The sequence below is a fragment of the Radiomyces spectabilis genome, assembly GCF_025331425.1.
Source record: "Radiomyces spectabilis strain NRRL 2753 chromosome Unknown BYT42scaffold_3, whole genome shotgun sequence".
Classification (NCBI taxonomy): Eukaryota; Fungi; Mucoromycota; class Mucoromycetes; order Mucorales; family Radiomycetaceae; genus Radiomyces; species Radiomyces spectabilis.
In genome coordinates, this window is record NW_026251928.1 from 404,767 (window position 1) to 426,945 (window position 22,179).

General features: G+C 42.1%; 11 protein-coding genes across 11 annotated transcripts; 7 read left to right on the top strand and 4 right to left on the bottom strand.

The window, feature by feature from the left end:
• Positions 1 to 64: 64 nt before the first annotated feature.
• BYT42DRAFT_558901 (uncharacterized protein) lies at positions 65 to 2,005 on the top strand. The gene has a single exon (XM_051567048.1). It carries the CDS (start codon positions 206 to 208, stop codon positions 1,520 to 1,522), a length of 1,317 nt encoding a protein of 438 aa, XP_051425901.1. The 5' UTR covers positions 65 to 205; the 3' UTR covers positions 1,523 to 2,005.
• Positions 2,006 to 3,904, bottom strand: BYT42DRAFT_558904 (RNA pol II accessory factor, Cdc73 family-domain-containing protein). Its single transcript, XM_051567049.1, has 7 exons — positions 3,360 to 3,904; positions 3,051 to 3,287; positions 2,898 to 2,984; positions 2,745 to 2,829; positions 2,551 to 2,688; positions 2,301 to 2,466; positions 2,006 to 2,217 (listed from the first exon to the last, which is right to left on the bottom strand). Exons 1-7 carry the CDS (start codon positions 3,727 to 3,729, stop codon positions 2,116 to 2,118), a joined length of 1,185 nt encoding a protein of 394 aa, XP_051425902.1. The 5' UTR covers positions 3,730 to 3,904; the 3' UTR covers positions 2,006 to 2,115.
• BYT42DRAFT_558906 (uncharacterized protein) lies at positions 3,900 to 4,843 on the bottom strand. The gene has a single exon (XM_051567050.1). It carries the CDS (start codon positions 4,712 to 4,714, stop codon positions 4,226 to 4,228), a length of 489 nt encoding a protein of 162 aa, XP_051425903.1. The 5' UTR covers positions 4,715 to 4,843; the 3' UTR covers positions 3,900 to 4,225.
• A 478-nt stretch (positions 4,844 to 5,321) lies between these two features.
• Positions 5,322 to 6,281, bottom strand: BYT42DRAFT_558908 (uncharacterized protein). Its single transcript, XM_051567051.1, has 2 exons — positions 6,259 to 6,281; positions 5,322 to 6,200 (listed from the first exon to the last, which is right to left on the bottom strand). Exon 2 carries the CDS (start codon positions 6,058 to 6,060, stop codon positions 5,794 to 5,796), a length of 267 nt encoding a protein of 88 aa, XP_051425904.1. The 5' UTR covers positions 6,061 to 6,200; positions 6,259 to 6,281; the 3' UTR covers positions 5,322 to 5,793.
• BYT42DRAFT_221651 (cyclin-domain-containing protein) lies at positions 6,057 to 6,977 on the bottom strand. The gene is made up of 2 exons (XM_051562589.1): positions 6,469 to 6,977; positions 6,057 to 6,319 (listed from the first exon to the last, which is right to left on the bottom strand). The coding sequence occupies exons 1-2, from the start codon at positions 6,774 to 6,776 to the stop codon at positions 6,187 to 6,189; spliced, it is 441 nt and encodes a 146-aa protein (XP_051425905.1). The 5' UTR covers positions 6,777 to 6,977; the 3' UTR covers positions 6,057 to 6,186.
• Positions 6,978 to 8,571: 1,594 nt separating this feature from the next.
• On the top strand, positions 8,572 to 9,778 carry BYT42DRAFT_611172 (MT-A70-domain-containing protein; the record flags this gene model as incomplete). The annotated part of the gene is made up of 7 exons (XM_051571469.1): positions 8,572 to 8,785; positions 8,849 to 8,919; positions 8,989 to 9,069; positions 9,138 to 9,283; positions 9,350 to 9,458; positions 9,524 to 9,644; positions 9,705 to 9,778. 7 exons carry the CDS (start codon positions 8,572 to 8,574, stop codon positions 9,776 to 9,778), a joined length of 816 nt encoding a protein of 271 aa, XP_051425906.1.
• Positions 9,779 to 10,508: 730 nt separating this feature from the next.
• BYT42DRAFT_543461 (uncharacterized protein) lies at positions 10,509 to 11,960 on the top strand (the record flags this gene model as incomplete). Its single annotated transcript, XM_051565695.1, has 6 exons — positions 10,509 to 10,687; positions 10,745 to 10,925; positions 11,014 to 11,085; positions 11,156 to 11,245; positions 11,383 to 11,638; positions 11,701 to 11,960. The coding sequence occupies 6 exons, from the start codon at positions 10,509 to 10,511 to the stop codon at positions 11,958 to 11,960; spliced, it is 1,038 nt and encodes a 345-aa protein (XP_051425907.1).
• Positions 11,961 to 12,620: 660 nt separating this feature from the next.
• On the top strand, positions 12,621 to 13,711 carry BYT42DRAFT_221768 (uncharacterized protein). Its single transcript, XM_051562590.1, has 5 exons — positions 12,621 to 12,834; positions 12,891 to 13,074; positions 13,168 to 13,239; positions 13,310 to 13,399; positions 13,465 to 13,711. The coding sequence occupies exons 1-5, from the start codon at positions 12,656 to 12,658 to the stop codon at positions 13,645 to 13,647; spliced, it is 708 nt and encodes a 235-aa protein (XP_051425908.1). The 5' UTR covers positions 12,621 to 12,655; the 3' UTR covers positions 13,648 to 13,711.
• A 1,611-nt stretch (positions 13,712 to 15,322) lies between these two features.
• On the top strand, positions 15,323 to 16,877 carry BYT42DRAFT_558921 (uncharacterized protein). The gene is made up of 6 exons (XM_051567052.1): positions 15,323 to 15,497; positions 15,584 to 15,655; positions 15,719 to 15,808; positions 15,878 to 16,037; positions 16,094 to 16,243; positions 16,307 to 16,877. The coding sequence occupies exons 1-6, from the start codon at positions 15,465 to 15,467 to the stop codon at positions 16,564 to 16,566; spliced, it is 765 nt and encodes a 254-aa protein (XP_051425909.1). The 5' UTR covers positions 15,323 to 15,464; the 3' UTR covers positions 16,567 to 16,877.
• A 444-nt stretch (positions 16,878 to 17,321) lies between these two features.
• BYT42DRAFT_611176 (uncharacterized protein) lies at positions 17,322 to 18,803 on the top strand (the record flags this gene model as incomplete). Its single annotated transcript, XM_051571470.1, has 7 exons — positions 17,322 to 17,500; positions 17,560 to 17,743; positions 17,823 to 17,894; positions 17,959 to 18,048; positions 18,117 to 18,276; positions 18,333 to 18,482; positions 18,544 to 18,803. 7 exons carry the CDS (start codon positions 17,322 to 17,324, stop codon positions 18,801 to 18,803), a joined length of 1,095 nt encoding a protein of 364 aa, XP_051425910.1.
• A 1,208-nt stretch (positions 18,804 to 20,011) lies between these two features.
• BYT42DRAFT_558940 (uncharacterized protein) lies at positions 20,012 to 21,779 on the top strand. Its single transcript, XM_051567053.1, has 7 exons — positions 20,012 to 20,230; positions 20,289 to 20,469; positions 20,562 to 20,633; positions 20,705 to 20,794; positions 20,864 to 21,023; positions 21,081 to 21,230; positions 21,294 to 21,779. The coding sequence occupies exons 1-7, from the start codon at positions 20,052 to 20,054 to the stop codon at positions 21,551 to 21,553; spliced, it is 1,092 nt and encodes a 363-aa protein (XP_051425911.1). The 5' UTR covers positions 20,012 to 20,051; the 3' UTR covers positions 21,554 to 21,779.
• The last annotated feature ends 400 nt before the right edge of the window (positions 21,780 to 22,179 follow it).

The following is a 22,179-nucleotide window of genomic DNA, read 5'->3' on the forward strand; positions in this document are numbered from 1 at the left end:
GAGTATGGTCCATCATAGTGGGGCTGTCAAAAATACTTGGATTGAAAATTTCTCTGCTTGGACTGAACAAAGCAAAAAATTGCTTGAAATTTCCAAAATAGGCAGCTCATTGACTGTCACATTTCACTGACTGCTTCCAACATGCTGAAGATTTTCCTCGTTTCGTCCCAACGGCAAAGCAGTAAAAGATCGGTTGTTCCTCCCTATGCATCGATCGTTATTGCGTGCATCCCGGTTATCCAACGCTAGCATTTCTCGACTTATATGGCGAGCAACGCCGTCGTTGGCCTCCCGATGGTCACCTGTCAACTCGACCCTCCACGTCGCGGAGCCACGATCCTCGCCGTTACGATCGCCTAGCCATCGCCGATCGTACACAACTGAACACAGTACCGTAACTCTGGGCAGTCAGCCTATCGTAGGGGAATGTCCAGGCTGTGGCGCTCCATTTCAGGAGCAAGATCCCAGCAAGCCAGGCTTTTTAGCTGAGCCCAAGGCCGAGGTTGTGAAGAAAAAGAAACAAAGTAACAAGTCCATGAGCGATGAAGAGTTCTTTTCAACCATGCTCAAACTTGACCCTGAAATACGTGCCATGTTGGGAGACGATCCCGATGCCGATGGTGTGCCTGTGGAAACCAAATCACAATTGGAGGAGAATGAACAGGTCAAAGAACCCCGGATCTGTCATCGCTGCTATACGCTGCGGCACCATCATCAAATGACGACCGAGACATCGCCTGCCTTTTTGCGCAAAACACTTCAATATGGCTCACTAAACTTCCTCACCACCAAACGAAACCCTTTGTTGATCGCTCTTTTCGACATTGCCGACATGCCTTCCTCTTTGGGACCTTTGCCGAATCTGCTGCGGCAAAATCCTACTGCTCGCGTTTTCCTCGTCGCGAATAAAGTGGACATGTTACCAGCCCGCGCCCGGCGCCATGAACAGCGGATACGTGACTGGATCGTTCAATACGTCAAGCAGCAAGGGGTGTCCACTCGCCAGATCGTGCACGTGTCCTTGGTCAGTGCAAAGAAAGGTTGGGGTGTATCAGGACTCATGAAACGGCTTTTCATCGAACGACTGCCGACCGACGACGTTTACATGATTGGATGCACCAACGTGGGCAAATCAGCGCTCATCAACTACATGATGTCGCAGTCGCCGGCGGCTAGCGAAAAGAAGTCGAAAGCAAAATTGCGATCGCAATACAAAATCACGAGCTCGGCGGCACCGGGAACCACCATCGGAACCATCAAGATTCCTCTGCATGCTCTCGGCCTAGCATCTTCATCTCAGCATGAAGATGACCAAGATGAAGCATGGAAGAAACGACGATTCTTGGCACGCGAACGATTTCTGATCGACACACCAGGGTTGATTAATGATAACCAGCTCCTTCACCTGTTACCCTTTAAAGAGCAGAAGAAGCTTTTGTCTGGTGGGGAATTGAAACCCATCACCTTCCGTCTGGAGCCCGGTATGTGTTGTTTTTACATAGAATGCAAGCATTGGCGCTGAAAACTAAACAACAGGATACTAAATGCGGGAACACAGGAAAATCGATTTTGTTGAAGCCTCTGATACGAGTGGATCTCGTGGAATCCAGTGCTCCTGTTCTACTGACATTATTTACACATCTTCCTCCCCACATTACCAGCACAGCCAAACTCCCTTTACCTAGCGCCGATTCTAGTACCGATGGAAAGGTGGCCAACGAATCAGGCTCGTCTTTGATCCTCGACTCGCTTCGTCCCATGGAACATTTGCTACGAGTGCAAGGTTTACATCGATCGCATGCTACGGCGGATTTTGCGTTTGCCAGTGTTGGCTGGATGGCGGTGGCGGGAGAATTCAATTACGCCCGGTTCCGCATATGGTTACCCAACGCAGTCAAAGCTGAAGACGCTTTCGCTTTGCGAGAACCGGCATTGCTGCCTTACGAATACCGAGGCGCCATTCGTAAATTCTACGGTTCCGGAGAACGGGCGCAAAAATAGAATATCATTTCCTTTTATATGTATCATGACGCTGCATCCTATTCATCTGAAAATACATGGCTCATTTGTAAATCCCCCCAAAAACGTGTTATATACTCTATCGTTTTTTTTTTTTTAGAAATTGAGGTAGGGTTTATGCGTGGCTATGTAGGAGTCGAGATCGTCCCAAAATTGTGATACGACCGCTTTATCCATATGTCGCTTGTGACGATGAATCTAAAAGCGCATAAAACGGATTGAATATCGATAAAAAAAAAAACCACCACATATTCATCGCCGTCGCTGTCTTTCTTTTTTACCTTGAGTTCAGTGACGGCCCACTTTGATACGGTGCTGTTTGTCTCGTCCGAACTCCATTTGGGATAAAAGCCTTTTACGTTGCTAAACAAATCGACCGGTTTTTCCCATTTCCAGCCTTTGAACTGCCATTGTTGACCAGCTACAAACACGCAGCACACACGGTCCCTGCAATACAAGAATAATCCGTCATTGGAATTGATTTTAGTCACAATGTGCCTTTTTTTTGTAGTTGTTTTCCTTGCAACCTACCAATCCGTTGGTTTGAACCCTGCAACAGAATCCACCACGTGGTAAGGCACGATTTGTCCATTGGGCTTTCGACGTTCAATGGTGACCCGATCTGGTTTCTTTAATCCTTCCTCTCGCATCTGGGTTGCGTCCACGAACCTGATTCGCCATTTATTATTTCAAATGAGGAAGAGGAAACTACAAGTGGTACTTACTGTTGATTTTCCAGGAATTGCTTGATATTATATAACGTGAATTTTGCGGTCACTGCGGCCGGGACAATGATTAATGGGATTTTATCTGCGGCAAAGAGCGGGTATATTAGCAGATCATTCAGATGAGACCCTCCATCAATAGGGTTTCTTTACCTTGTTTGGACAGTTTGTGTGCTTTGTTGTGCGATGAAGATGTTGATCGCGAAGGCATCGTTGGCCGTTGAGAAGACAACGGTGCTGCTATAAAGAAGCGTCGGCGTGAGATTTTACTGTAATCCGTAACAAAGATAAAACGAGCGATTCTACCTCCGGGTTTCCCCATGGTACTTGAACGGGGGGCGATATCTTTGTTTAATACAAGTTTGGACACAAGAATAGCAGCATTCTCAAAGTTCTTGGTGCCTCGTAAAATAGAAGATCGAGTGACCAATTCCCGTTCTCGTCCCAAGACTTCCTTCACCAGATCGTCGTGTGCTTTCAAAGGTGCCACTTTGGCCTTTTTGCTCGCCGTCGTCACCGCGGCTTCGTCTCTGGCTCGTTTTTCTATGCAGATCGATGAGTAACATTGTTCCGTTTGTTCTGTTCAAAAGGTCAGGCTCATGATCAGCTTCCTACCAGGTGTGCCCGCTTCCTCCAAGTTCGGTAAGGTGTCGATTTTGCCGGTCAGGTAATCCAAGATTTTCTTTTTGTCGACAATGGAGACATGCTCCATTTTGTGAGCTCGGCATTCTTTGAAATACGCACTGTTGTCCACTGTGGCATTCTGGATAAGAAATAAAAGTGTGTCCAAGGTATATGTGTCGTGGCTACTGGCGCTTTTTTTCAGATGCGTAGCGGTCTGTCGAGGAAACCGATGGTTATCGAACGCCATTATCGCTGCGTCAGCAACCGACGCGACAGGCTTTTCGTTTTCATCAAGTAATGTAATGGGCTTATTTTGACAAGTGTAATCACGCAGAAGCGCTAACGGTTGTGGTGAAGCCATACTGTAAGCGAATACAAAAGGAAGATTAGGAGAAAACGTCAATGAGTATTTAACAGAAGGAGACCCAAAAAATGCTGATACAAAGACCAAAGTCACTGGCGGAGTTTCTTAATGAGGGTTGGATGGGATCTCGGACAGGCAACAAGCGCCAATTTTTTTTTCTTTTTTTTTGCACGCATGCATTGAGAACAAGACAGCCAAGTATACGATGTTTATTGAGCTTATGAATTTAGAGGGCTGGTATAACTGGACACAGAGGAGCAGGAGGATCAACGGTTTGGCCCTTTTGTTTTATAAAGAACAATTGTTTGGCTGAGATGGTCGACTGCTCTATTTATGTTGGGATTGACATCGTGTTTAGCGCTATGTAGAGATATGTATATAAAATAGATAACGGTAAAAAAATAAAATAAAAGATATATGCATGCAATAAGGGGAATATAGGAATATGCTATAAATCATCGTCAGATGATGTTCGAGTCGAGTAAAGCCCATTTTAAGAAGCCGCGAAATTCGGTGTGGAACGGGAACGTTTGAGAAGGGCGGATTTGGTCTTGTACACAGAGAGTCGTTTGCGTAAGTAGGATGATTTTCGAGGCATGGTATTGGTATGATCTGTCGTTGGAGCAGGCGCAGGTTGTAGCAGAAATTCAAAAGCTGGGAATGTCAGTTTGTCCAGTTCAGGCGAGGTCCACTGACTATCTTGATCCAATTCTCGAGCCAAGTGCCGAGATGCTGAAAATTCCAACTTGTCAACATCGACCACAGGCGCGGTCTGAGGTACGGGTGGCGGTGAAGAAGGAGTAGTCGACGATCGTGAATCGGTGGAGGGAGATGGAGAGGCTTTTTCTGTGGTATTTTTGTACACTCCATTCTGATGAGCCGATTCCGTTTGTGAAGGAGCCATGGTGCGTTCGTGACCATGCTCAGATTTCGTTTTGCGATGGAGCTTTAGACGTGAAACGATATCTGAAAAGAAAACCATGGTAAAAAAAAACGCTGTACAGTCTCAGGTATTATAAAAGGGAAAGCTATGGCCTTCGTATGAAGGGATTGGAAGAAAGGAGTGCAAGAAAAAATCCTATAGGGACAACAATTTTTTGGTCGAACTTTCGTACTTTGAAAAAACCACGCATATTTCTGATTACAACGAAGAATCAGTTTCAACATGCATCCCAAATATGCACGCACTACTTTGTCATTGTTGTTGCGCAATTCCTATGTTTTGTCTACAACCTCCCATTGAGTAAAAAAGCAAACAGAAAAACACGTAATATGCCCCTACTTTGAACCATGCCTGAATCTCAAATTCATAAACATACTGTATATGGGAATGCCATCGAAAAATACTATTCGAAGCATTTGAACAACCATGCCATAAATTTATAAGATGTCGATCATGAGCCCTCGTGCATTTGATAAGATCGATATATGAATGATGCTTTGCTGTGAGATCTCGACTCGCACGGATACAGTACCTGACTTTAGTGCATAAGCTTAACAGGCAATCTAAATGCATATGAAGCGCAAATGTCGGCTTCCAGATAAATCCAGTCCATCACAGATGTTCTTAATAAAAATAATAAAAATCCCTGGAAAGGCACATATGCCTTTTTCATCATATTATTATTTGGTGAAAGAAAAGATATTTTGACAACATACCACACAATGAATTCTGTCGTTGGTGGGTGACAGCAAAGAAAAAAAAATCATACGCATTTCGGGCACAAGACATAGTTTGTTGGCGTGGGTCATACCTTGCAACTACAAGGATCCCTCGGTTGATCAAGTGTACAAAATCAAATATGCTACCGTTCGATCCGGATCCCATGCCCTGAGCTCAGGCAATCGAAATTAAAAAAAAAAAATCGTAATGGAAGAAGACCGAAACCACGTGCTACAGACCAGGCCACGCGGTTCGTTCTGTTTATCGAAATATGCCAATTGAAATAGGGTGATAAAACGAGTAACATCAAGCAGATGTTCTATACAGAAAACTATGGTACAAGGATGGAAGAAAAGAGACGAGAAAAGAAAAAAGTACGCTTCCGCGGATATGGATTTTCATTCTTTCGGCGAAAGCAGTACGCCTAATGGCTTATGTCGTGCATATGGATGGGATCGGATTCGTCGGAACTTTTTGCAAGTTGGTCGGATCAAAGGCTGGGTATCATTTGTGCAAGTGGGAGGATCATAAGGTGGCGTGAGGGGATGGATTTGATGCTGACTTGATCGAGCGGGGTTGCCTTCGGAAGAGAATGATCGAACCGGGGCTACGGATTGAGTAGGGATCGGAATATCAGAGGTAAGCAATGATGGTTGTTGTGACATGGCGTGCGTTAACAATTGATTGCCATAGGCTTGCAAATCTTCTAAACGAACATGCAACTCAAAGTTGCACAAAAATAAAAACTCCAATTCCAATTGGTTCAATTCACCGAGTGAGATGCCGCCCACCTAAGAAAAATCAACTAAAACATGAGTGGAACCGCAAAAAACGATCCAACCTTTTTGCTTTGCTTTGTTTACCTTGGCATAGCGAGAATTGGGATAAAATACGTCAGACGTGAATTTCGATGCCACGGTAATACTGTAAATGGCCAAAAACAAGATCCAAAATGAGTACAATAGGGGTTCAAAAAAAAAAAAAAAACCATGCATCCGTTAAAAAAAAAAAATCCAAATAAAAAACAACCCAAAAAAAAAAACAATGAAAACCTGACGGAATCGACGCAATACCTTGTAATGAGAAGACGATGAATATTAAGAGAGTTGACAGCGAAAGTGTTGTTTTCCAATTTAGCGATGCGGTCAAAGTAAACCAGCAATGACAGCAACACTTCGTTGGTGAATGGAGCGAATTTCAGAATGCGAGTCAGGTAATCGTGTAAGCTTATATTTGGAACCGATCGTGAGTGGAAGTGGGTGATACGCGTACTTGGTAAACGATCGTTGGTGGCAATAATAGAATCGAGCAAATTCACCACGATTTTCAGCAACCGTTGAACGGGAAATTCGGCGATATCCAAAATTTGTTGACGATCCATGGACTGATTGGCTCGTTCAGGAAATGGGGAATAGGGTAATAAATAGACAAGGATCAAAAAAAGAATGCACAGGACAATTCCAAGTCGTATATGTTGTGTTAAATCAGAGAGGCTAGACAATTTTTCATCCAACGGATCGGGACTAACAAAGAACAAATGATCGATGCAGAAGCTCGTTCACGCATACAACGCAACCAGTACCGACGTTGCGATAAAGATTTGTTTAAAGAAAAGAAAAGAAATATATCCACCAGAGAAATGGAAGAAAGAGAGAACAAAAAATAAATAAAAAAAAAGAAGCGACAGAAAAATAAAAAGGGAATAAAGGGAGAAATTAAAATAGAAGTGAGGAGCTTTCCTTTCCAAAGGAGAACCGCCCCAGTCGTCCAGTCAAGCCGAAGCATGCGCACACCAGCAGCATCTATTTCACACTGTTTGTTATTGCTCCCATCGGACTTTTTGGATTTTCCTTCCATTTTTTCCCTTCTTTACAATCTAAAAAGAAAGCATCTCTCGTCCTGCTCCACCCAATGTCATGATCGGATATCCACCACTCTCATCCTTTTTGATTCCGCGACCGCTTCAGCAGCAGGAGGCATTCACCGCGTGCGGCATGTTCTGCAAATGATTGGCCCGGTCGCAACATCCATTGCAAGCCCGCCCACCAATCAGGCAATCTGTCAACCACGTTCCTGAGCATCCCCAGCCAGCCGCAATAATAAAAAAGAAAGAGAGGAAGCATGTTCAATTCTACCGCCTGCCTATTCTTGTTGTCAGATTTACACAAAAGTCTTGGGAGAATGGGAAAATAGAAAGAAAAAAAAAAAGCCAGCCGTATGCTAAAGAAAAAAAGTTTAGATTTTACGAAAATGAAACCCGAGCGGCTTGCGGCCCCCCCCAACCTCCCTTCTCCCAAAACAAAAAAGCTTGCAGTTTGGAGCACTGCGAGACTGTGGTCTGTTTTGACGCACGGTTATGTTCTGATGATATTTCAACCCGCACATAAGAGGAAAAAGGGACAGTGCACCTGTTCTTTGGTCATGCATACCGGTTGATGAAAGCGCAAGTCATACATCTGTCGTAGCGAATGCCCCGGCTATGGAACGTTTCGTTCATCCACTAACCCACTCTTTCGGTCAAATCAGCACCACACATTTCCAGTCTCAGAGATTTTTCAGAGCCGACCATCGTTCAGTATAGGCTAATCCTTGAAAATCATCGATGAACAGGCAGTGACTAATGATTCAATATTATATTTTGCCCAGATCTGCATTATAAATTGAAGGTGACCTTTTTTTCTTGGGACTGTTGATACGTTAATCACCCAAATTGCATTTATCATCACATAGATCGGCCAAATCCAGCCAAGTATTTCTTTTGCAAGGCGATCTTGATACTATAAAAGCAGCGTCAGTCAGTTTGTTAGATATTAATTGTAATTCAAAAATAACCTTTTTAAACTAATCAATGACGTTTTCAAACTTCGATCTTATCATTGATGACAGATATGTATTGGATGCGGCTATCATCAGGGAACCATGAATTAGGAGCTTCATTTTATGGGTTTAAAAAGCCTATCTTTGGTGGACATGATCGATTATATTGGTGTTGGGCTTACAGCTTGGTTTTGTCATGAGTTGGATATTAAAAAAAGTGCTGCACACGTCCGATCTAGACAAGTTTATTTTTCTCATCGGACATCCAATTATACGCGTTCGCGTTTCGATAAATTTTTGTGGCGCGTGCATGGCTCGCCTTTCTTCGTCTTTTGGACACCCAGCTGCGAGAAAAAAAAATGTCGTCCAGAGAAGATACACCGTCGCCTTTGCCTGAAGCCGTCATTGATCGCAATGGCATTGACGAAAATACTGTATCGGACGTCACACTGAAAAAGTTGCTGAAGCGCGAGATCGAATTACAGCTCCAGATCGACGCATTACTTACAGAAATTGCCCAGCTGGAGGAAAAGTGTGGCAAGCAAGAGAAAGACGAAGACGTCGACGAGCAAGGTAAAAAGCACCAATGACACTCTTGCGTTGATGGAAATACTCAATATATTGGTACCCATCTAGATCTGGAAGAATTTGAAGCGCCTGAATGGTGTGTGCCTATTAAGGCCAACGTCATGACGTTTGACTGGGATGTATGTATTCACTTCCACACTACTCATCCTTGCTTTACGCCAGCACTCACTTTCTTTTGTTGCTTATAGGCATTAGCAAAAGAAGTTCAGTTCGATGTGATTGTAGCTGATCCGCCGTGGCAGTTGGCTACCCATGCACCCACTCGTGGTGTAAGTTGTGACCTTTGTGGACTGCTGTTGTGATGTGTTTTTCATTAACCATCTTTTAAATTTAATAGGTGGCGATTGCTTATCAGCAGCTCCCTGATATTTGCATCGAAGAGATTCCTATACCGAAACTGCAAAAGAATGGCTTTATTTTCATCTGGGTCATTAACAACAAATATGCAAAAGCGTTTGAACTGATGGAGAAATGGGGATACACGTGAGTCCAACAACATCGAATGCTTTCTCTGTTGTATACTCGTCCACTGACCCCAAGCAAAAACAGATATGTCGATGATATTACATGGGTCAAGCAGACAGTCAATCGACGCATGGCCAAAGGTCACGGTTATTATTTGCAACACGCAAAAGAGACATGTTTAGTAGGGAAAAAGGTGGGTACACTGGTTTTTGGCTTCAGATACGTGAAAGATGGAGATGTTGACTATTCCTGTTGCAGGGCGAGGATCCACCCAATTGCCGTCACTCAGTTGGATCCGATGTTATCTTCTCGGAAAGACGAGGTCAAAGTCAAAAGCCTGAAGAGCTCTATGAGTTGATTGAAGAATTAGTGCCCCATGGTATAGTAAACACAACCCCATTCTCTGCACGAAACATATCGCTCACAAAGAACTGTTTAGGCAAATATCTGGAAATTTTTGGACGAAAAAACAACTTGAGAGATTACTGGGTGACCGTCGGAAACGAATTATAACCAGCATACGTTCATCATTTCAAACACTTTTATCAATCAATGAAGAAACTGTAAATATCAATCTATTAACGTCTTCTTTGCCTTGCGTTATTTCTTTCTGGGTTTGTATAGGGTGGATGGATAGATGCTGAGAACATCTATCATGCAATTTTTTTTTCTCTGGCGAGGAGGACTGTTAGGTGTCATTGTATGTACCAGGTTGTAGCTTATACGGCGTAACTCATTAGAACTTGCGTGTTATGTATACACATATTATCAAGCATGCTAGTGTTGTTTAGTAGCTAATTTCCGTCCCATCACTCGACATTCGGAAAATAAGCATTGATGACAAGCTCAGATACAGTATTCTCATGTCCAAGGTCTCTTCCCGATAGTAGAATCACATGCTCTCCTGGAATATCAATTACTGAGATGGGCTAGAGGGCTGTACCATTTGTTCCATGGAAATTTTTTACATCCCTCAAATTGTTTATTAACGGCTGCGATGGTGCTATCTCATATTTGACCCTTGCTGAACCCATGGGCCGATGCCACCATGAGAATTACAAAGTCGAAGAACCACGACTCGATCTGTTCTTGAACATGAGTCATTCGAGAAGTTCGGCACTTCATTTCCTGAAAAGGGAAAGGCTGATGCTCAGCAATTTACACAAGACAACCATTATAAGAAAATCCAACTGAATGTAACTCTTTCCACTTTTTCTTTCATCGGAGACCCTTTTTTTTCATTATGGCAACCCTGGAAGAATTGATTATCTTGCAGCACAGCACATACAAAGAACTAAAGACTTGTCTGGAACCCGAGAAAAAAGCCGGTACCGTATATCAACAACTTGAAGCGAAATGTGCCGAACACAATGAAATTGTCTGTAATCAACAAAAAGTCACCTCTCAACTCAAGGCAGCAGCGTAAGCAATCAATCCAAAATTGAGCCCAATAGACCGCTTTCGAACTTTTGTCGATAGGAAACGCGAGTACTTACAATTGCAGAGTCAGAACAATGGCGTCTTCAAGTTTGTCTTCAGCTCACATAACGTTAAACTGGACGAACAAAGAGAAAAATATCGGAGAGCATTTCAAGCCGAGCAAGATGCCGTTGTCAAGTTAGAAATCATGCAGGCAGAAAAAGAAAAAATACGTAAACAGGTACATGAGCAATTTCTGCTTTTTTTTTTCATGACCGATTTTGAGTAACCGGACCTTGTTGCTCAAACATTCATTCCGTATACTGTAGACTCTGGCGGCTAAAGAAGAATATCAGCGTTACAAGGATCAGCATTTGCAACTGGATCGATTTATAAAAGACGTAAGCCCTCATACTCTAGATAGCCATCGAACTGCTCTTAAAACCTGTTATTTTGGAATGCTCCGTTTAGATTTTCCAAGAAGCAACCGATGTTGAAAATTATCCCGAGCTGACTGCACTTGAAAAAAAGCTTGAACAAGAAAATCAGGCCGAATCAAGGGTAACTTTATTGGTTGTATTAGTTGCATCTACTGGCCTTGACATAAGTATTCCTACGTTTTTTTTTATCCCATGCAGTGTCATGCCGAACACCTCCAAATTCAAAGCAAAAGAGGAGATTTATCAAGCGCCATCCAGTCACTGGAGAAAGCAATTAAAGCGTTAACTTCAGCCATCGTCCCACCAAGCCCCTTCGACGGGTTCAGCAATAGTCCTACCCATGCAATCACACTGATTCCTGCGAGCCTTGAACCCTTTGTTCTAGGAGCCAAACATCAGGTGAAGCGTGCGGTCCGTTCCTTACAACAGCAAAGGGTGACCGAATGCTCTACTCTGGAAAGTTTATTAAATTCGATGGTGTTACGAAAAGATGGGGTTCTCGAAGATCAGCATGGTAAGGGTGAAAATACTAGCAGCTTTCTGATTACGGGCCAAGTATTCACTATTAGTCTCTAGCACAAATTAAGTCCTGGGAATCCCAGATCCGAAGAATTATACAAGAGATGCAAATCAGTCTGTTGCCTACACTGACCCTGCAAGTGGATTCTCTTCAATGGCAGATCAAGAAGCATGAGACTACTATTATGACCTTGAAAGACGATGTTTCACTCAAAAAGCAGCTAATTCTTGACAACATCCTGTCAGATATGCCAGTGTACGATCCTACCGGCGCACCTCCGGCCTACACGGATGAACCTACCGCAGCTGCTCCATGAGCCGGTTCTTATTCGTATCACTCCTGCGGCAATCAGTCCATTGACCCTATTTATTATTCCGTATCTTCACGACCGTTAATCTATAGTTTTATACCGATAGTGTTCGCTGACTGTATTTATATCATTTATTTTTCTTTGTACCATACCATCCCTTGCATAAAACTTGCCTGAATGGTATGAAACACAGATCAATTAATTGCATTATCTTACATATGTCAAGTTTTCACAATATTGTCTTATAACGTATTCTGGACGCACTTTTAATCGGTATTGCCAGCATCAGGAGCTACGGTAAGTATCGCAAAATGATCAAGGACGCTAGCAGCGTTTTCTCATCGTTGTTTATACCAAGATCCTTGGTTGATAACGAGGTTAGTTATGATATTACAATCCCAACATTTCCCTAAAAGTCCGATTGCTGGGCTGGGGGGTGGTGTTCAAGCGAATGTAACGTTGCTGTGTCATGCTTGGCTTTTCTAAACCAGAAATAATGCTACATGAAAATTACACAGGTTGGCGCGCCACGGCTAGGTTGGGTCCCTAAACATCCTGAAAAGGAAGAGGCTGAACATACTATTCCCTGATTGCTCAGCATGTCACACAAGGCGGCCCATAAATAAATAAATAAAAATCAAATCAGATGTGGCTCCATTCATCCTTGCTTTTTCACTTGAAAAACTAGTTCTCATATCACAATGGCCACCGTGGAAGACCTCATTTGTTTAAAGCACAGCATTTACAAAGAACTAAAGGCTTGTCTTGAGCCAGAGGATAAAGCTAAAACCGTGTTACAGAAACTCGAAGCGAAATGTACCGAGCACAGTGATATTATCTACAGTCAACAGACCCTTGTATTTCGACTCAAAAAGGCCTCGTAAGCGACTGGATCAAAGACTATCCCCAAGCACCACCACCTAACTTTGCCGATAGGAAACGTGAATACTTGGAATTGCAAAATTTAGAGAATGCCGGTCTCTTTAAGTCCATGCTCCACTCACATAAAGTGAAAGTGGAAGAACAAAGAGAAAAACATCGAAAAGCGTTTCAGGCCGAGAAAGAAGCCGTTGTCCATCTAGAAAATGTGCAGGCAGAAAAAGAGAATTTAAGTAAACAGGTAATGACCAGTTTCTGCATCTTCTTTTTTTTCAGTGGCCACATTGGTGTAACCGGGACGTTGTTTCTCAAATATCCATTGCACGCACTGTAGATTCTGGTGGCTCAACAGGAATATCAACGTTACAAGGGTCAGCATTTGCAACTGAATCAATTTATTACAGATGTAAGCCATGACATACGGCGTAGTTATTGAATTGGTCTCATAACCGTCTACCTTGAAATGTTCCTCTTAGATTTTCAAAGAAGCTAACAATGCTGAAAATTATCCCGAGCTATCTGCACTTACAGAAAAGATCGGACAAGAAAATCAGGCGAAATCAAGGGTAGATAATATCATTTGTTTGACTGGCTCTGACATGAGGAATTTATGTGGTTTTTTATTACGCAGTGTCAAACCGAAAACTATCAAGCTGAGAAGAAAAAAAGAGAAATATCGAGCGCCATCCAATCACTGGGAAAGGCATGCAAAGCGCTAACCTTGGGCATCAACGCATCAACCCTTTTGGACACTCTCAGCAGCAAAGGCGACCATAAACATAGCCTGAATGGTAAGTGGTTTAAAACAATTTAGGGAGTGTATCGGTCATCTTATGCCTTGATCTAGCTGCCAAGCACCATGTGGAGTTTGCGGTCCATTTGTTAAAAGCTCAAGGGGCGACCGAAGCATATATGCTGAAGGGCTTGTTGGATTCAATGGTGTTACGAAATGAAAATTATTTTTTCGACGACCAGCGTGAACGCAATGAAAAGCGACGAGGTGGGAGTTGGAATGCGAAGGATTCTTTTTATCATTGAAGCGAGATATTCATTCGTGTTTAGTTCAACTGAAACTGTGGGAAGCCCAGATCCAAGGAACTCAAAAAGGAATGCAAATCAATCTGTTGGCACCGCTGAACAAGAAAATCAATGATGTTCAACGGGAAATTAGGAATCATGACCATATCATTATGACCCTAAAAAACGATATCCTAGAGAAACAACAGCAAATTCTTGACAATATCTTGTCTGATATACCAGACTATCAGCCTACCGGAGCGCCTCCGCCCTATATACGGGAACCTACCACATCTGCTGCATGAGCCGCTTTTTATTTGTATCACACCTACAACAATCAATCCCTATCTACCTTCATTATGCCGTATCTTTACGCTCCAATCTATAGTTTTATACCAATAGTGTCCGCTGACTGTATTTATATTATTATTTTCCTCTTTACCATATACCTCAAGCATAAACTTGCAATATACAGTGGTAAAAACCCAGAAAAAAGAAGGAATAAGTACGTGTTGAACTAGGTAGCGGAAATATGTACAGTATAAGGAAAAAACAATTGAGAGAAAGAATCCGAACGAAGAGGGATATGGAAGGAAAGAGAAGCAAAAAAAGATCATTTATGAGCTCTGATAGATCTATTAATGAAGCCATCCATCCAAGATGATACAGTACAGATCACAACCATAAGCTGTCGATAATAGCGCGACATACGGTGATCTTTTTCTGATCACTTGTTGTGCGGACCCACTTTCGAATTGGGAATTTGCCAGCATCAACAGCGATGCTAAGCATTTACAAAGTTATCAAGGATGCGACCAGCGTCTTCTCGTTGTTGTTTGTAAGATAGGAAAGAAGAAGAACAAGGTAGATATGATATTACAATGCACAAGGTCTTTCTTCTTCCATCGAATAATATCATTTCCTGAAGATCCCGATTGCCAAGCTGGGGGTTGTGTTCAATCAATAGTAATGTTGCTGTATCATGCTTGGCTTTGCTGAACCAGAAATAATGCTACATGGACATTACACAGGCTGGTGCGCCACGGATCGATTTGTCCCTGAACGAAAAGGTTTGATAATTAATCTCCTAAAACGGAAAAGGCTGAGCATACTATTCTCGGCTTCATCAGTATGTTACACAAGACAATACTATATAAAAGGATCAAATCAGATGTGGCTCCTTCCATCCTTGTCCTTTTTTTTTGCATATCTGAAAACTATTTTTTATTTCACAATGGCCACCTTGGAAGAATTGATTAGTTTGCAGCACAGTACTTACAAAGAATTAAAGACTTGCCTGGAGTCCGAGAAAAATGCCAGAACCGTATTCGAAGAACTTGAAGTGCAATGTGCAGAACATAATGGAATTATTCGTAATCAAGAAAACGTCACCTCTCGACTCAAGGCAGCAGCGTAAGCAATCAATTCGAACAGTTGTACCCAAGATACTGCCTTCTAACTTCTGCCGATAGGAAACGCGAGTACTTAAAATTCCAGAATCAGAAAAATAGCGTATTCAAACCCGTCTTCCGCTCACATAAACTGGACGAACAAAGAGAAATATATCGAAAAGCGTTTCAAGCGGAGCAAGACGCTGTTATTCAGCTGGAAAACATGGAGGCAGAAGAAGAAAATTTACGTAAACAGGTAATCATCAGTTTCTGCGTCTTCTCTTTTTCAATGGCCACCTTTGTGTAACTGGACCTTGCTCACCTATTCATTTCGCACTGCAGACTCTGGCGGCTAAACAAGAATATCAGCGTTACAAGTATCAGCATTTGCAACTGGATCGATTTATAGCAAATGTAAGACATCATATACTAGATCACCGGTAAATTGCTCCCGTAACCTTGGAATGTTCCGCTTAGATTTTCCAAGAAGCCACTAACGTTGAAAATTACCCCGAGCTGACTGCACTCACAGCAAAGATTGAACAGGAAAATCAGGCCAAATCGAGGGTAAGTTATCTAATTTGCATCGACTGGCCCTGAAATAAGGAATTCATAAGGCTTTTTTATACCACGCAGTGTCAGCCCGAACACCATCAAGCTGAAAGGAAAAGAAGAGACATATCGAGCGCCATCCAATCATTGGAAAAGGCAAGCAAAGCACTAGCCTTTGGCATCGATGCACCAACCCTTTTGGACACGTTCAGCAATAGAGACGACTATAGAGATAGCGTGAAGAGTAAGTGGTTTGAAACGGACCAGAGAATGTATCAGTTAACTTATGCCTTGATCTAGGTGCCAAACGACATGTAGAGTCTGCAGTCCATTTATTGAAAACCCAAGGGGACCCCGAAGCTGATAGCTTAAAGGTTGTGTTGGATTCCATGATGCTACGAAAAGACACGTTTTGGGATGAACAAAGTGAACGCAATCAAAAGCGTCGAGGTGAGAGTTGGAATGCAAAAGATTCTTTTTATTACCGAAGTGAGATATTCATTGCGTGTCTAGCTCAACTGCAGCTTTGGGAAGCCCAAATCCGAGGAACTCTAAAAGGATTACAAATCAACCTGTTGGCACCGCTGACCAAAAAAGTCAATGATCTGAAACGGCGAATAAAGAACTATGATGATATCCTTATGGCCTTAAAGGACGATATCCTAGAGAAACAACAGCAAATTCTTGACGATATTTTGTCTGATATACCAGTGTATCAGCCTGCCGGAGGGCCTCCGCCCTATGTGCCAGAACCTGCCACATCTACTGCATGAGCCGTTCGTATCACTCCTGCAGCAATCAATCCATTTACCCTATTTATTTATTCCGTATCTTCACGGGCTCTAATCCATATATAGTTTTATACCAATAGTATGCGCTGACTTATTTATATCATTTTTTATTTTCGACCATATAATCCCATGCATAAAACTTGCCTGAATGCTATAAAACACAGATCAATTAATATACGCATCATCTTACGTGATATCGAAGTTTTCACAATGTTGGCTGAAAACGTATCCTCATGACCTGTTGTGCGAACCAACTTGAATTTGGATTCCCAGCATCAGCAGTTATGCTAAGCATCGCAAGACTATCAAAGACGCTACCAGCGTTTTCTCATCGCTGCTTATAGTACAATAGAAAAAATGAAGAGTTGCTTGAGGACTCCTATCCTATTCCATCAATTCCTAAAAATCCGATTGATGGGCTGTGCGGATTATCTTCAAACAAAAGTAATGTAGCTGTCTCATACTTGACTTTGCTGAATCATGAGGTTTTGCTACCGTAAAAATTACACAAGTTGATGCACAAGGTTCGATTTGCCTCTGAACACCCTTCCCCTTCCGGGGGAATAAAAGTGCTCAAGAAGTCGGTAATCGCTTTCCTAAAAAGAAAGAGACTGAGCATATTCTTCTCGCTTTGCTCAGCACGTTACACTAGGCAAACCATATATAAAAGAATCAACTCAGACGTGACTCTTTCGCTCATTGGTTTTTTCACCTGAAAACCCATTTTCCATATCACCATGGCCACCGTGGAAGAATTTATTACCTTGCAACACAACACTTACAAAAATTTAAAGGCTTGTCTGGAGCCCGAGGAAAAAGCCAGGACGGTATTACAGGAATTCGAAGCGAAATTGGCCGGACACAATGAAACTGTCGAAATTCTACAGAGAGGTGTATCTCGACTTAAAAAAGCGTCGTAAGCTATTGATATGAAGGTTGAACCAAAAGCACCGCCCACCTAATTTTCGTTGATAGGAAACGCGAATACCAGCAAATGCAAAATCTAGAAAATGACGGTCTTTTCAAGTCCATGTTCCATTCGCATAAAGTTAAACTGGAAGAACAAAGAGGAAGGTATCGAAAAGCGTTCCAAGCGGAGCAAGATGCCATTATCGAGCTAGAAAACATGCAAGCAGAAAAAGAGAAATTACGTACACAGGTGATCACCAGTTTCTGCATATTTCCTTTTACAGTAGTCAACTCTGTGTAACTGGATCCATCCCTTCCACACACTGTAGGCTCTGGCAGCTAAAGAAGAACATCAGCGTTACAAGGTTCAGCATTTGCAACTGAATCGATTTATAGAAAATGTAAAGCTATCCTACTCTAGATAACCAGTAAATTACTCCCGTAACCTTGAAATATTCCGCTTAGGTTTTCCAAGAAGCCACCAATGTTGAAAATTATCCCGAGCTAATTGCCCTTGCAGAAAAGATTGAACAAAAAAATCAGGCCAAATCAAGGGTAATTTTTATCATTTGCATCGACCACTCCTGACATAAATAATTTATGTCCTTTTTTATATCATGCAGTGCCATACTGAACACCTTCAAGCGGAAATGAAAAAAAGTGACATCTCAAGTGCCATCCAATCATTGGAAAAGGCAAGCAAAGTGCTAGCCTTGGGCATCGACGCACCAACCTTTGGGGACATGTTCAGCAGCAGAGGCGACCATAAAATAAGCGTGAATAGTAAGGGCTTGAAACGTTCCAAGGAGTGTCTCAGTCATCTTATTCTTTTAGTCCAGGTGCCAAACAGCATGTGGAGCGTGCCATCCGGCTGTTACAGGCCCAAAGGGTGAGCGAAGCCTATATAGTGAAGACCTTGTTGGATTCCATGGTATTACGAAAGGACAACTCTTCGGACAAACAGCATGAATGCAATCAAAAACGTCGAGGTGAGAGTTGGAATGCAAACGACTTTCTGGTTATCGAGGCGAGAGATTCATTTGTGCCTAGTTCAATTGGAGCTTTGGGAAGCCCAGCTCCGAGGAATTCAAAAAGGAATGTTAATCAACCTGTTGGTACCGCTGAACAAGAAAATCAATGATTTTCAACGGGAAACAAGGAACCATGGTCAGACCATTATGACCCTAAAAAACAACATGTTACAGAAGCAGCAGCAAATTCTTGACAATATTTTGTCCGATATACCGGACTATCAGCTTACCGGAGCGCCTCCGCCCTACATGTCAGAACCTACCGCATCTGCTTCATAAGCCGGTTACTATTCGTATTTCTCCTGGAGCAATCCATCCGTTTACCCTATTTATTTATTCCGAACCTTGACGGGTTTTAATCTGTAGTTTTTACCAATAGTGTTCGCTGACTGTAATTAAACCATTTATTTTCTCTGTACCATTTAACCCCATGCATATCAAACTTGCAATATACAAAAGTAGACTCCCTGAAAAAAAGAAAAATAAGTAGGCGCTAAACTAGGTAGCGGAAATATATATAATGAAAAAGCGACTGAGATAAAGGATCCGAACGCGGATAAGGGTTGTAGAAGGAAAAGAAAACCAAAAACCATACATAGCTCTAACAGAATCTATCCGAGATGCTAGCACCAACCAATGATGATACCGTACAGATAAACTATTATACGCATCATTCTAGGTGATGTTGAGGACAGCATTGTCTGATGACGTACTCTGATAACGTTCTCTGATCACTTTTGTGCGGACCCACTTTTAATTGGTTTTGCCAGCATCAGCAGTTATGCTAAGCACTTCAAGTTATCAAGGATGCTTGCATATCAGCGTTTTATCATTGTTGTTTATAATAGTATGGGGAAAAAGAGAAGTAGTTGAGAACAATGGTAGAGATGATATTACAATGCACAAGGTCTTCCCTCTCATCGAGCCCCATCATTTTCTAATCCCGATTGCTGAGCTGCGGGTCATTGTTCAAACAAATGTTGATTGTCGTGAACTGGCAACGTTACGATCGCTCTCCCAATTTGACGAACCAATGAAAATCCTTTCACGAGGAAAACCGATGGTCGACCATCTGGATGGATCGAGCTACTCTTCCAGGGTCGACATCTCTATAGCTACCAGTATGGATGACCTCGTTGGATCCATTGAATAAATAACTGCTTAGATCAAAGATGTTCTGATCTTCCTTTTGATTTGTACTCAAGTCTCCTGACGGATTAAGCTCTCTTGTAACGCCAACTCTGTGCTTATTTATGATGTTGCTGTCATACTTCTTTGATGAGCCATGAGATGAAGCCGTCATAAAAATCATACAAGTAGATGCGAGGCAATTTGACTTAACCCTCAGCAGAAAAAAAAAATGCTCAGGAAGTTGTTAATCGATTTTCTGAAAAGAAAGATGAGCACATTCTTCTCGGTATGCTCAGCATGTTACACTGGGCAACTCATATATAAAAGGATCAAATCAGATGTGGCTTCTTCAATCATTGTTTATTTTTTACCTGAAAAACTATTTTCCATATCATCATGGCCACCGTAGAAGAATTGATTAGCTTGCAACACAGCATTTACAAAGAACTAAAAGCTTGTCTGGAGCCCGAGGAAAAAGCCAGAATTGCATTACAGAATCTCGAAACGAAATATGCTGAAAACAATGAAGTTATCCAAAGTTTACAGAACAGTTTGTCGCAACTCAAACAAGCATCGTAAGCAATTGAATAGAAGATTGACCCCAAGGGACACCACCTAACTGTTCGTCGATAGGAAATGCGAATACCGCCAAGTGCAAAATCTACAAAGTGGGATCCTTAAGTGCATGTTCCATTCGCACAAAGTTAAAGTGGAGGAACAAAAAGCAAAGCATCGGAAAGCGTTTCAGGCCGAGAAAGAAGCCGTGGTCCAGTTAGAAAAATTGCAGGCAGAAAAAGAGAAATTACGGAAAAAGGTAATGATCATTTTCTGCATTTTTCCTTTTTCAGGCGCCAACTTTGTATTACCGGGACCTTGCTTAAATATACATTTTTTCACACACCGTAGGCTCGGGCGGCTAAAGCAGAACATGAACTTTACCTGTATCAGCGTTTGCAACTGAATCGTTTCATTACAAATGTAAGTCATTACGTACCGCGTGGCTATTGAACTGGTCTCATAACCTCGTTACTTTGGAATGTTGCGCTTAGATTTTCCGAGAAGCCATCAACGTTGAAGATTATCCCGAGCTGACTGCACTGACAGAAAAGATTAAACAAGAAAATCAGGCAAAATCGAGAGTGAGTTATATCATTTGCATTGACTGATCCTTGACATAAATAATTCACATTCTTTTTTATATCGCGCAGTGTCATACTGAACTCGTTGAAGCTGAAGAGAAAAAAAGTGACATATCCGACATCATTCAATCATTGGAAAAGGCAAACAAAGCGCTAACCTTGGACATCGACACACCAACCTGCGGGGACATACTCAGCAGCGAAGGCGACCATGGAAATAGTGTGAAGAGTAAGTGGCTTGAAATGTTCCAAGAAGTGTACCAGTCATCTTATGCTTTTAATTCAGGTGCCAAACAGCATGTGGAGCGTGCGATCCATTTATTACAAGCCCAAGGGGCAACCAAAGTCTATATGGTGGAGGCCTTGTTGAACTCCGCGGTGTTACAAGAAGACACGTTTTGGGGTCATCAGAGTGAACACAATGAAGAGCGTCGAGGTAAGGGTTGGAGCAGTCGACATTTTTATTGATTATTGAGACGAGATATTCATTCGTGTCTAGTTCAACTGCAACTTTGGGAAGATCAGATCCGAGAAACTCAAAAAGAAATGCAAATCAACCTGCTGCTGCCGCTGATCAAGCAAGTCAATGATCTTCAACGGCAAATTAGGAATCATGATGATATTATTACGACCCTAAAGGACGATATTGTACGGAAACAACAGCAAATTCTTGACGATATCTTGTCTGATATACCAGAGTATCAGCCTACCGGAGCGCCTCCACCCTACATGCCGGAACTTACCACATATGCTGTATGAGCCGCTTACTATTCGTATCACTCCTTCAACGATTAGTTTTTATTGTCCCCTATTTATTATGCCGTATTTTCACGGCTCTAATCTATAGATATATAACGATATCATAGTGTTTCCTAGCTGTATTATATCATTTGTTTTCTCTGTACCATACAACCCCATGCATAAAACTTGAAATATATAGTAGAATCTCAGAAAAAAGTATGAAACACAGATCACTTATTATAAGCCTCATCCTACATGATGTTGAGGACAGTATTGTCTGATAATCATGCTCTGATCACTCGTTGTGTGAACTCATTTTTTAATTGGGAAAATGGCGAGCATTGGCAGTTATGCTGAGCCTTTCAAGATTGTCAAGGCTGCTACCAGCATTTTCTGATCGTTGTTTATACTGTAGTAAGAGGGAAAAAGAAGAGCTAGTTTCGAATAAGGATAGATATGATCTGACAATGCACAATGTCTTCCTTCTCTAATCGAATCCGTGATCATATAAAAGTCCTGATTTTATGTTCAAATACAAAAAGCAATGTTGCTGCGTCATATTTGACTTTACGAACCATGAGGTGACGCTACCATGAAAATTACACAAGTGGATGCGCGATGATTGCGATTTGTCCCTGAACAAG